Below are 12,111 nucleotides of genomic sequence, written 5' to 3'. Positions count from 1 at the left end.
ATTGCCTTGCCAGATGGTTAGCTGAAGGGGACGTCTTTGCAGAGACCTCTTGTCCCATTTTCCCACCCCACCCTTTGTATACCTGGGAGTGTCGCCTCAGTGGCGGAGATGGCTTGTTTACATTTTTTTAAAAAAAAAGGTCGCGGGGGGGGCAGGGGCTGCCGCAAGGTGACTTGGTGTCAAAAATATGCTCCAGAGCTGATGCACACATTCAAAAAGTAAAAACAAAGCACCTGATACGGCTCTGCTGAGACTGTACCACTCTGGAATGTCAGGAGGCACCACCCAACCACACTTTCTCCTCATGTCATAAATGACCAGAATGCTAGAACATAGGAAGCCATCTTGTACTGAGCCAGATGAGCTCAGGCTTGTCCACACTGACTGGCAGCAGTTCTCCTGGGCTGGCAGATGTCTACCTGGGATAATTTGCACGCAAAGCAGGGGTTGGGCTCTTCCACAGGGCCAGGGTGCCCCCTCCCTAAGCTAAGCTGCAATCTCTCTCTCTCTCTCTCTCTCTCTCTCTCTCTCTCTCTCTCTCTCTCTTGAAGATGGTGACTTTCTGAAAAAGGGGTTTTAACTGAAGGGGGTGGGCATCGATCCTGCAATCTTCTCCCCTTGTCCAAAGCGGTGTAAGAAAAGCCCCAGGCTGCAGTGTTTCACAATCTCTTTCTATAAAAACCAAGCCCATCAAAACTGGTAAGGCATTGAAAGATTGGCACCTCCGGCTGCACAGAGTGTCTTGGGCTCATTTCTGTTTAGTAAAAGAAAAAAGGGGGGGCGAGAATGCTCTCTGGTGAGCGAAGTAGTTACTAGGAGGGGTGTTAAATCTGATCCTGCAGTCTGTAATCATTGCCTCCCCAAAAAACCCATTCAATTTGTAGTTAATTGCCTAACAGCTGCCTTGGAACAGGCTGCTCTACGAAATTCATTTAAGCGTTCATCGCGGCCCATTTTTTTCTTTCTAGCTTCCGGTCCCAGCGCGGATTTGACGGGCTCTTCTCATTTCCGGTGAAACACAGGTGCTTTGAGCGATGGCGGGAGATGCCACGGAAATAAGGGGCCTGACCTGGAGAGACGAGGAGGGGCAGACGCAGGGCTGAGATCCTGCCAGCTAAACAGATAGGATCTGACGCTCCCTTCTCTGGATCCCTGTCAGAAGGAGGCGGTTTTGGGAACAGGGGTTCGCCTGGTCGCCAGGGTGAGCAAAGAGGCCTTCCAGCCGAGCAGCCAGACATTTTCTCTCTCTAGACTGGACCAAAATAATTTGTTCTTGCCTCCAAGCCACTGATATGCCAGAAATGATCAACATGGGGGTGGGGTGGGGAGGAGGCTAGTAACTTTTCCAGACTAACAGCCATTGGGGATCCGAAATGGCTCAAGGGAGTGATCAATTAACCCTTTCCTACTCTGTGCAGTTCTCCCATGATTGAAACCAGCTGCTAGGAGTCCTGCAATGTGGAACTGAGTCTGCATTCTGAGTAGCTTGAGGTAGAGGGAGGCTTGCCTTGAGAACGGGAGAGTGGAGCTGTCCAGGGTTCTGAAATGGAACGAGGCTCCTTCCGTGCCAACTAGATGGGCTGCCGCTGCTTCTCTTCCTGGAATTTCCCCATAAGTCCATTGCCCACCGTGCTACCCCCTACCAGTGTGGCTAAGAGGATTCGGGAGGGGTGGGTGTGCGTGCTTTGAACAGCACCTCTGCCCTCTGCGTGGAACCTTTGAGGACCCGACCTTCTCTCTCTCTGAGCCTCCGTCTTCACATCTGCCACATGGGGGCCAGAAGACTCCTGCCTGTCTCACAGGGCTGCCAAACGAGGATTTGCAGCAAAAAGAAACATGCAGATGAGTTGAAGTGCTAGGAATAAAGACACAGGAAGCTGCTTTATACAGTCAGACTGCTTTCCCACCTAGCTCAGGGATGTCAACACAGGCTGGCAGCAGCGGCTGCCCTGGGTTTCAGGCAAGGGACATTCCCATCCCTAACTGGAGACGCCGGGGGTTGAGTCTGGTGCCTCCTGCTTGCAAAACAGATGCTTTAACAATGAGGGCTGGCCCTTCCCTTCAAAATAAAGATTCTAGTCCTCAAAGATGCTCGAGTGTGAAGCCAGTCTCTATCATCCTCTCCTTGCGGTGGAGGTGCCCTAACTCGCTTTTATGTAGCTAAAGGAATGCAGGGAGAGGCTGCCTTATATAGAGTCAGGCCAGTGGCCCATCTAACTCAGTATTACAGACACTGACCGGCAGCTGCTCTCCAGGCGGGGGTCAGTAACAGTCCAACTGGAGATGCCAGGAACGGAAGCTGCCTTATATTCAGTCGCAGCATTCGGCCCATCTAGCTAAGCGCTCTGTACCCTGGCTGGCAGGCAAAATGTCCTCGTTCTGATCACTTCAGACAAATCCCAGCTTTTCTGGGAGGCCGGGGGACTGACCGAGAAGACTCGGAGTGGCTCGCACCATATGTAACATTCCTCCAAATATTTCCTGGCGAAGCAGGGCCTCTCCAAAGCCCCAAACTGGCATGGTGGTGGTGGTGGTGGGGAGAGAATCCAGTGGGCGTTGTAAGGATCCTGCCCTGAAGCTCTGCTCCGTTTCCTAAGCAACTTCAATTGTAAGGAATGCGGGCCACCTATCATCCTCGCTAAGTGGCAGCTTCCCTCCCTCCCTCTTCCCCGTTTAATGCTTTCTGGTGCTGCGATGTTCGGAAAAGCCACACACAGCTGCTGAAGGGGAGTTTTGACAAAAGACCGCGCATTCCCCCCCCGCCTCCCCTGAAATAAAAACCCCACATGCCGAAAAATCACTAAAAAGCACTTAGATCTACCTGGGGTGTTTTCTCCCTTTCTTCGCTCGCAATTAACCGGAGCCGCAGGGCGGCGCGTAATTAATATCGCTGAGCAATTACACGCTTGCTTTGCCTGTTCAAAGGGAACATGAAGAGTCACCTGCTCAGCTCTCGCTGGAACGAGCCAGCGGCCGCCTTGCGGGGCTCAGAAGCCGAGCCAAGGCCCCCCCCAACAACCCCCCCCCAAACAGCCTGAATGAGGAGCCATGCCAGAGGGAGGCATTTGCCTGACAAAAAAGCAGGTGGTAGCGGTTGGGTGATGCCAACAATTGCCTTGACAAAAAGGAAGGGAGGGTTCAGAGCAGAGGGCTGTGGCTGTTTTGCTCCTCGCTCCCTCTGGGAAGTTAAAGGTAAAGGGACCCCTGACCATTAGGTCTAGTCGTGGCCGACTCTGGGGTTGCGGCGCTCATCTCGCTTTATTGGCCGAGGGAGCCGGCGTACCAGCTTCCGGGTCATGTGGCCAGCATGACTTAGCCGCTTCTGGCGAACCAGAGCAGCGCACGGAAACGCCGTTTACCTTCCTGCCAGAGTGGTACCTATTTATCTACTTGCACTTTGACGTGCTAGGTTGGCAGGAGCAGGGACCGAGCAACGGGAGCTAACCCCGTCATGGGGATTCGAACCGCTGACCTTCTGATCGGCAAGTCCTAGGCTCTGTGGTTTAACCCACAGCACCACCCACGTCCCTGGGTCTCTGGGGAGTTAAAAGGGTGTTAAAAGCAGGCAGCGTAAAAAGAGTGAGTCCCCTTCGGGAGAATGGAAAAAACCCTTTTTTACCAGCAGCAGGTGACGCCAAACTGGGAGGGATAGCTAATGCTGCAGAAGAGAGAATCGGGTTGCAAGATGGCCTTGACAGATTGGAGAACTGGAACCAAACTGACAAAATGAATTTCAATAGGGACAAATCTTAAGATTCTCCGCCTAGGAAGGAAGAACCAGCTGCAGAAATATAAGATGCGGGGGGGGGGGGCACCTGCCAGTAACATATGTGAAAATGGTCTAGGAGTCTTGGTGCACTGCAAGCTGAATCTGAGTCAACAGCGTGATGCAGCAGCAAAAAATACTAATGCTATTCTAGGATGCATCAACAGAAGTGTATAGTGTCCCGATCAAGGGAAGTAATAGTACCACTGTATTCTGCCTTGGTCAGACCACACCTGGAATCCTGTGTCCAGTTCTGGCACCACAGTTGAAGAAGAAGATTGAGAAGCTGGAAGGTTTGCAGAGGAGTGTGGCCAAGATGATCAATGGCCTGGAAACCAAGCCTTATGAGGAACAGTTAAGGGAGTTGGGTTTAGCATGGATAAGAGAAGACTCAGAGGAGATATGATAGCCTTCTTCAAATATCTCAAGGGCTGTCACATGGAAGAGGGAACAAGCTAGCTTTCTCCTGGTCCGGAGGGCAGGACTCGAACCAATTACAAGAAACGAGATTCTGGCTAAACATTAGGAAGAACTTCTCGATGGGAAGAGTTGTTCAACACAAGAAGGTGGTGGATTCTCCTTTCTCGGAGGTTTTTAAACAGAGGTTGGGTAGACATCTGTCAGAGATTCTTTGGCTGCGATTCCTGAATTGCAGGGTGCTGGAGAAGGGGTGCCTTCTAACTCTATACTTCTATGACTCTAAGCACAAGGCGGCTGGGCTAAGCAATTAAGGCTTCATACACAACAAAGCTGGGTCAAGGCCATTGACATCCAAATGTGGGGAGTGTGGGTTGCTTCTCTGAATTGTTCTCAGGGCCACAAAGTTACTTGGGCAGGGAGGGGAGAATGTAATAAGTCTCCCCTGAAAATGTGTGCATTCTTGGGGATTGGGGACCCTCGTACCTACGAGACCGCCTCTCCCGTTATGCCCCACGGAGAGGCTCAAGGTCCATAAACAGCAACACCCTAGTGGTCCCGGGCCCTAAGGAAGTTAGATTGGCTTCAACCAGAGCCAGGGCCTTCTCAGTGGTGGCTCTGGCCTGGTGGAACGCTCTGCCTCATGAGACCAGGGCCCTGCGGGATCTGATTTCTTTCCGCAGGGCCTGTAAGACAGAGTTGTTCCGCCTGGCCTTTGGCTTGGAGCCAATTTGATTCCCTCCCTCCCTCTCTCTTTTTTTTCTTTTCTTTTTCCTCCTACGAGGAGGCTACATTTTAATATTTTAATGTTTCAATATTTTAATGTTGTATTTTAATGTTGTTTTTAAATTGTAATCATTCAACTTGTTTTTATTATTGCTCGTAAGCCGCTCTGAGCCCGGCCTTGGCTGGGGAGGGCGGAGTATAAATAAAAAATTATTATTATTATTATTATTATTATTATTATTATTATTATTATTATTATTATTACATTCTCATCCCCTGCCTTCAGGTAGTCTCCGGATCTGAGCCTGTGGTATATGGAGGGATTTTAATATCCAAAAATGAATTGTTTGGAAGGCCTTCGATTTTGCACACTGCAAAATGGTACTCTGCCTTTTCTCCAAGGGAGATCAAGGTAGCAGGCACAATTCTCTGCCCCTCTCTACTTTAGCCTCACAACACCCCTGCGAGGTAGGGTTAGGCTGGGATACGCTAACCGCTAATGCGAACGGCGGCATTTTACGCATTTCCGAATGGGCTGTAGCTGAGTGGGAAGGGCTCAGCCTGGCCTCAGTGAATCAATGGTAGGATTCAGACATGACTTAGACAGCGGTGGCGGGGAAACTGTTCAATCCTTGGTGTCTCCAACAGAGCCTGGATACGCCCCCTTGACTGAAACTCCGGACAGCCGCTGCCTGTCAGTGTAGACAGCACACAGCTAGATGGACCAAGGGTCTGACTCTGCATTAGGTAGCTTCCTAATGATTCCTAGTAATTGTTTTTTCAAATAAGCTGTGCACTCCACACCCGTGTACCGGCGTGCTGAAAAATCCCAGGGCTTGTACACCCTTCAAATGCAAGACAGTGGCATTTCAAACCAGGCTTGGAACTGATTTGACTGCCAGTGGCAATTCAGTTCAACCACTTTGACTGCAGTTTCATTAACCAGTGTGCAGCCTAATTGTCTGTATGGCAATTCAAAGCGGGAGCAAACCAATTTAAGTGCCAATAGCAAATTACATTTAAACCGGGTTCAAACCAGTTCAGTCGCCAATGGCTGTCAGCCGCGGAGCCTTTGAAAGTGCAGGACTGTCCACCCCCATAAAAAACAAACAAACCTACAATTCCCATGGTGCTTTTAGGGGGGAGGGAAGCCCTACTAATAATAAAAAGTTGATGAATCTGGGAAGCCCAGGTGAGAGGTTTGTAATGTGGATAGGCCCTTGGAAACTGCAGCGGCAACGCAGTTCAGGCTGGTAACCGCAACGTTTAAAGAAGGGTCGTGGCGATGTGGTCCAAAGGGATGTGATTTTTCAAAGCACCACTGGCGAACTGAAGGGGCTCGGGGCGATTCTCTCGGGAGGACGATGGAGAACAACTTCTCTTTCGCTTTGTGTTTCTTGGAGCGCTCAGAATCTGAGCAAACCCATTTCCTCAGTGGCAACCACCTTGCCCATGGCGAGGGGAGGGCAAACGCCAACCCATCTGGATGCGTCGAAATCGCTGCTTCGTCTCCGCCAAGAACAGCTTTAGTGGTGGAAAACTTCCGATTTCTCCAAGTCAAGGTAACTCTTAGGCCTCAGCAAAAGGTGACACCTGCCATTTCCCCTTTTTCTTAAAAAACAAAACAAAAAAGACCCAACGCAGAAGAGTCCCCACAAAGGGTACCTTTACGGCGGTCTCTTTGGCAAAACCAATTCTGAGGGAGCTGGAATGATACCTCGAGACCTTTGCCAAGATTCAGCAGAGGAGGAGGGGGGAAGGGGGGGCACCTGTGTTTCGGCCAATTCGCCACCTCCCCGGTCGCCTTTTGACTTTCTTCGGCAAGACACTTAATGCGCGGAGGGGAAGAAGGAATAAGAATGTTTTTTAAAAATAAAAACAACCAGGGAAGAAAGAAGGAGATGAACAACCCCAATGCCAGTGGCTTGGGGTCCAACACAGTGGAATGGTCCCCCTACCTTGCGCCGTTGCATCGATGCCCTTGGAGTTGGCTTGTTTTTCGATTTTTGAAGACCTGAGATTGAACGTGGATTCCTACGGTCCACCGAACGCCGCTGCGAGGGGCTCTGCCGAAAACGCCTGTTTCACACCCCACCCAACCCCAACAACAGGGGGCGCTACCACCGAGACGAGCCCGCATTGTTTCCAGGCGACCCCACAAGGCGGCGGCCGGGGTCCTCTGCTCTCCCCCCCCCCACATCCGGGGCCAGGATCGACACCCCCACACGGATAACCAAGACCCACGTGTGCGTGCGTGTGTTGTTTTGGTCGTTTCCCTCACGTCCGACGGGGCTCAGCAACTACTGGAGCTGGTATAAGGGGTGGGGAAAGAGGTTGAGCTGACCCCCAAAGGGCTGTCCGAGAGCGGCGTCTGGGGGGCGCCCACACCCATGCTCACCCCCCGGGCTTCGAGGATAGTGGCCAGGAGCTGCTGCTGCTGCTGGCACAGAGCGTCCGTGATGAGCAAGGGCAAGGAGTGGAAGCTGCTGTTCAGCTGTTCCAGTTTGGACTCCAGCCCGCCTATCTGCTTCTCCAGGTCTTCGCTCCGGTCGTTCAGTTCCGTGATGAGGTCGTACATGACGTTCTGCATCTGTTTAATTTAAAAAAAATGTGAAAGAAGAATTTTTATTTTTTAAAAAAAGAAGAGGCAAATTAGCAGGCTACATTGAGGTCAGAAGGGACGCGGGTGGCGCTGTGGGTTAAACCACAGAACCTAGGACTTGCCAATCAGAAGGTCAGCGGTTCGAATCCCCGCGACGGGGTGAGCTCCCGTTGCTCGGTCCCTGCTCCTGCCAACCTAGCAGTTCAAAAGCACACCAGTGCAAGTAGATAAATAGGTACCACTCCGGTGGGAAGGTAAAGGGTGTTTCTGTGCGCTGCTCTGGTTCGCCAGAAGCGGCTTAGTCATGCTGGCCACATGACCCAGAAGCTGTACTCCAGTTCCCTCGGCCAGTAAAGCGAGATGAGCGCTGCAACCCCAGAGTTGGTCATGACTGGACCTAATGGTCAGGGGTCCTTTTACCTTTACCTTTATTCGGGTCACTTAGGGTTGTATCCCACAAATGCAACATTCGTTTAAAGCACTACGATACCACTTCAAACGGCAGTGGTTCGCTCCCGCAAAGGATTCTGGGAGCCGTTGTTTGTTAAGGGTACTGGGACTTGTGAGGAGAGGTGGGATTATTGTAATAACCTGCAGTTCCATAAGGGTATATATTTGAAGTAGATGAATAAATGAATAAGTTAATTTGGATACGCAGAAGGTATTAAAAATAAATTTAAGGAACCGCAGAAGGAGAGGGAAGGAAGTCAAGTTTTGAAACGTTAAAATGACTGTAAAATTATTGAAATGTATAAAACTGAAAATCACATTTTATTTTTTTTAAGGGGGGAAAAAGAGTTGTTAGGAGACCCCCGCAACCCCCCCCCCCGGAGAGCTACAAATTCCAGAGCTCCCTGCGAAGAGGGATTCAATGTTAAACCATTGTGGAAATCAGGGCTTTTATTCAGTTGGTACTCGACGGAGCTGAGTTCCGGCACCTCTCAAGTAGGCGCCATTGCCATTACAAGAGAACAAGGGCGAATGACTTCATGGTGAGCCCCGGCCCGTCTTTTTCTAGAAAAATTGGTGGAAACTGAAGCTCTGCGAGGGGAATGTGGGCCTAGGAACCAACTCATAGGGGCTGAAAGGGCGTCACCCCCAATAAAATATCTGAGGGGGCTGCTCTCCAAAAAAGTTAATGGGCTTTCCTGATAAAGTTCGGGAATGGATCTTTGAAAAAGATGCCTTTTTGGACTCCACAAAGATAAAAAATTTGGGGTTTTCCTACTGGCTTCTCCGAGTAAAAGCAGTCAAAATCTGTGCCAACTACTTGGTGGAGATCACTGATCCCACCCTTCGGAGAGCTTTCACTATGGCACGGTTTCAAACATTGCCAACTGCATACCTGACCGGTAGATTCACAAAAACCCCAGTAGAACATCGTTTATGTCCTTGCCTTATGAAAACTAAAGAGGATCTTACACATTACCTCCTCTATTGCCCCATCTACTCGGGCTTTAGAGACGCACTGCTGCAAATTATACCCAACTCTATAACCAATCCTGAAGATAGAGTAAAATTCTTGTTAGTTGATGCAAACCCACGTATCACCCATGTGGTAGCGGTTTTTGTGATGAAGGCCATGAAAGCCAGGGAAAGATTTATGGATGACAATGTAAAGACCCCTTCATCGTCTGTTTAACTCGTTCCTTGTTTTCCCTCTCTTTCTATTTTGTGGGATGAAGGTATTTGTTGGCATAGTATTTAATGAATTTTAATATTTTTAACTATTGTTGTGTTGATGTTTGTGTACAGGCATGGTCCTCACAATAAACGGATTTGTTGTTGTTGTTGTTGTTAATGGGCATTGCCATTCAAATGGTGTGTGTGCAGTGTTATGTGATTATGTGGGGCGGGGCTTACCGGCCACCTCCAATATTTTATTCAATTTGGGGAGGGGGGTGCCTCTCTTAATGACTCTCAGCACCCTCAACAGTCAGGATTCCCCCGGAAGACTCCTGGGAACTGTAGTTTGGCCCTCTCTAACAAGCCCTGGGGAGGGACGCGGGTGGTGCTGTGGGTTAAACCACAGAGCCTAGGACTTGCCGATCAGAAGGTTGGCGATTCGAATCCCCGCAACGGGGTGAGCTCCCGTTGCTCGGTCCCAGCTCCTGCCAACCTAGCAGTTCAAAAGCAGCTGAAAGTGCAAGTAGATAAATAGGTACCGCTCTGGCAGGAAGGTAAACGGCGTTTCCGTGCACTGCTCTGGCTCGCCAGAAGCGGCTTAGTCATGCTGGCCACATGACCCGGAAGCTGTACGCCGGCTCCCTCAGCCAGTAAAGCGAGATGAGCGCCGCAACCCCAGAGTCGGTCACGACTGGACCTAATGGTCAGGGGTCCCTTTACCTTTAACAAGCCCTGGGGATACCCCCTCTCCTCAAGCCACCCCTGTCTCTCCAGGCCACACCCCTTCACCAGCCCTGCTTTGCACCCTCCTCAAGTGTTTTTGCCTGGCCGGAACGTGTTATGAAAACCAGCAAAGCCTCTTTGCTTGCTTAGACTGGTGGGCAGAGGGGGATAAGCGTGCAGGCCTCAGTTCCACAAGGATGGCCAGCAACCTGGATGGTTAGATAGATAGATAGATAGATAGATAGATAGATAGATAATTTATTGTGGTCAGAGACCAGCTTATAAAACACACTTGGGAGTACAATCCCAGAAGGAAAGCAATTTTATCTAGAACCCCCATTGGCCTCAAAAGAGCACTAAGAAAACTCGCAGCATACTGTGAAACTGAACGTCTCAAAATCAATTATCAAAAGACCAAGATACAGTGGTACCTCAGGTTACATATGCTTCAGGTTACAGACTCCGCTAACCCAGAAATAGTGCTTCAAGTTAAGAACTTTGCTTCAGAATGAGAACAGAAATCGTGCTCTGGCGGTGCGGCAGCAGCAGGAGGCCCCATTAGCTGAAGTGGTGCTTCAGGTTAAGAACAGTTTCAGGTTAAGAATGGACCTCCGGAACGAATTAAGTACTTAACCCAAGGTACCACTGTACTTGCTTTCGGGGGGAAACCAAAGCTTAGAAGCTGGGAACCTTCAAGGCCATAAATTAGAACAAGTCACAAATTATAAGTATCTAGGAATGGTGGCACAGGCTTCAGGAACCAACAAACCTGGATGGTTTAAAAAGAGGCCCGACAAATTCGCGGAGAATAGGGCTATCAACAACTACTAGCCACAAAGGCTAATTGGGAGGCAGTATGCTTCTGAATACCAGCTGCTGGAAAACACAGCAGGGGAGAGAGCTCTGAGGCTCAGGCGCTGCTTGGGGGCTTCCCATAATAATAATAATAATTTATTATTTATACCCCGCCCATCTGGCTGGGTTTCCCCAGCCACTCTGGGCAGCTTCCACAAAGACCAAAAATACACTAATATGTCATACATTAAAAACTTCCCTGAACAGGGCTGCCTTAAGATGTCTTCTGAATGTCAGGTAGTTGTTGTTCTCTTTGACATCTGATGGGAGGGCGTTCCACAGGGAGGGCGCCACTACCGAGAAGGCCCTCTGCCTGGTTCCCTGTAACTTGGCTTCTCGCAGTGAGGGAACTGCCAGAAGGCCCTCAGCGCTGGACCTCAGTGTCCGGGCAGAACGATGGGGGTGGAGACGCCCCTTCAGATACACTGGACCGAGGCCGTTTAAGCAAGCAAGCAAGCAACAAGCAAGCAAGCAAGCAGTGAGCTCCATTAGGTAAACACATTTCTTTCCCTGCTCCACGCACCGCCACCCGTCGCAGGTCTGAGCCGAGAAGAGAGTGTGTTATCACTTCCTTCCACAGGGTTGCCTGGCAACCAAACGTTCGGGGAAGCCCCGCATGGAAGGTGCCAGATTGCTGCCTCCCACCTCTGCCACCACTCCCTGACTCAGAATCCCCATGCAGTCAAGAGAGGCTGGAGGGAATGGATTTCGGGCAAGGGGGAGGAGGCAGCCTTGTCCAGGACTGGAGCTGGCTCGGAAGAAAGATCACGGCTGCAGTGTGGGGTACCCTCATCTCCCTTCTGGGGTTCCTTTGGTGAGCATCTTCAGATCAAACCCAAGTACATAGGCGCCGACTCCATGGGGCTTGAGGGGGCCCGAGCCCCCTCAAAAATTCGTTTGGGGGGGCTTTGCCCCCCCAATAATCTCTGGCGCCCCTCCAGCAGAGCGCCATCGCCGCCCCTCCCCCAGCCCAAAATGCACAGGGTCGGGCTGCATGCCTCCTGCCCTCCCTCCCGAGCAAAAGCTCCACCCAATTTCCGCTCCGGAGCTGATTAATAGGCGCAGCACGCTCTCCCCTATTGGCTCACGAGGAGGCGGCGCCACTTTATTTGCATATTCATGAGCTTATTTATTATTCATGAGCTTTCCCGGCCCCCCCCCCCAATATTTTTTATAAGTCCGCGTCCCTGCCCAAGTACAGTGGTACCTCGGGTTACAGACGCTTCAGGTTACAGACTCCGCTAACCCAGAAATAGTACCTTGGGTTAAGAACTTTGCTTCAGGATGAGAACAGAACTCGCTTGGCAGTGGCACTGTGGCAGCGGGAGGCCCCATTAGCTAAAGTGGGGCTTCAGGTTAAGAACAGTTTCAGGTTGAGAACGGACCTCTGGAATGA

At 50.6% G+C, this 12,111-nt stretch overlaps 1 protein-coding gene and 2 long non-coding RNA genes across 3 annotated transcripts in view; 2 read left to right on the top strand and 1 right to left on the bottom strand.

Annotated features, from left to right (window-relative positions):
* The window catches only part of LOC308575376, a 137,794-nt gene that overhangs the window by 8,518 nt on the left and 117,165 nt on the right, over window positions 1-12,111 (top strand). The gene's annotated exons all lie outside the window — the stretch shown is intronic.
* LOC308575393 lies at window positions 1,164-6,788 on the top strand. The gene is made up of 2 exons (XR_014002844.1): window positions 1,164-3,409; window positions 5,316-6,788. It is a non-coding gene; the product is annotated as an uncharacterized lncRNA (long non-coding RNA).
* The window catches only part of KCNN3 (potassium calcium-activated channel subfamily N member 3), a 95,000-nt gene continuing 89,414 nt past the window's right edge, over window positions 6,526-12,111 (bottom strand). Inside the window, exon 8 of the mRNA XM_081173562.1 lies at window positions 6,526-7,499. Within this exon, the coding sequence (XP_081029688.1) occupies window positions 7,203-7,499 (297 nt within the window). The 3' untranslated portion in view covers window positions 6,526-7,202. The remainder of the gene's footprint in view (window positions 7,500-12,111) is intronic.

This window comes from Podarcis bocagei (assembly GCF_964188305.1).
Source record: "Podarcis bocagei genome assembly, chromosome: 16".
NCBI lineage: Eukaryota > Metazoa > Chordata > Lepidosauria > Squamata > Lacertidae > Podarcis > Podarcis bocagei.
The sequence above is the reverse complement of the archived record's forward strand: the minus strand, read 5'-3'. Positions and strand labels throughout refer to the sequence as shown.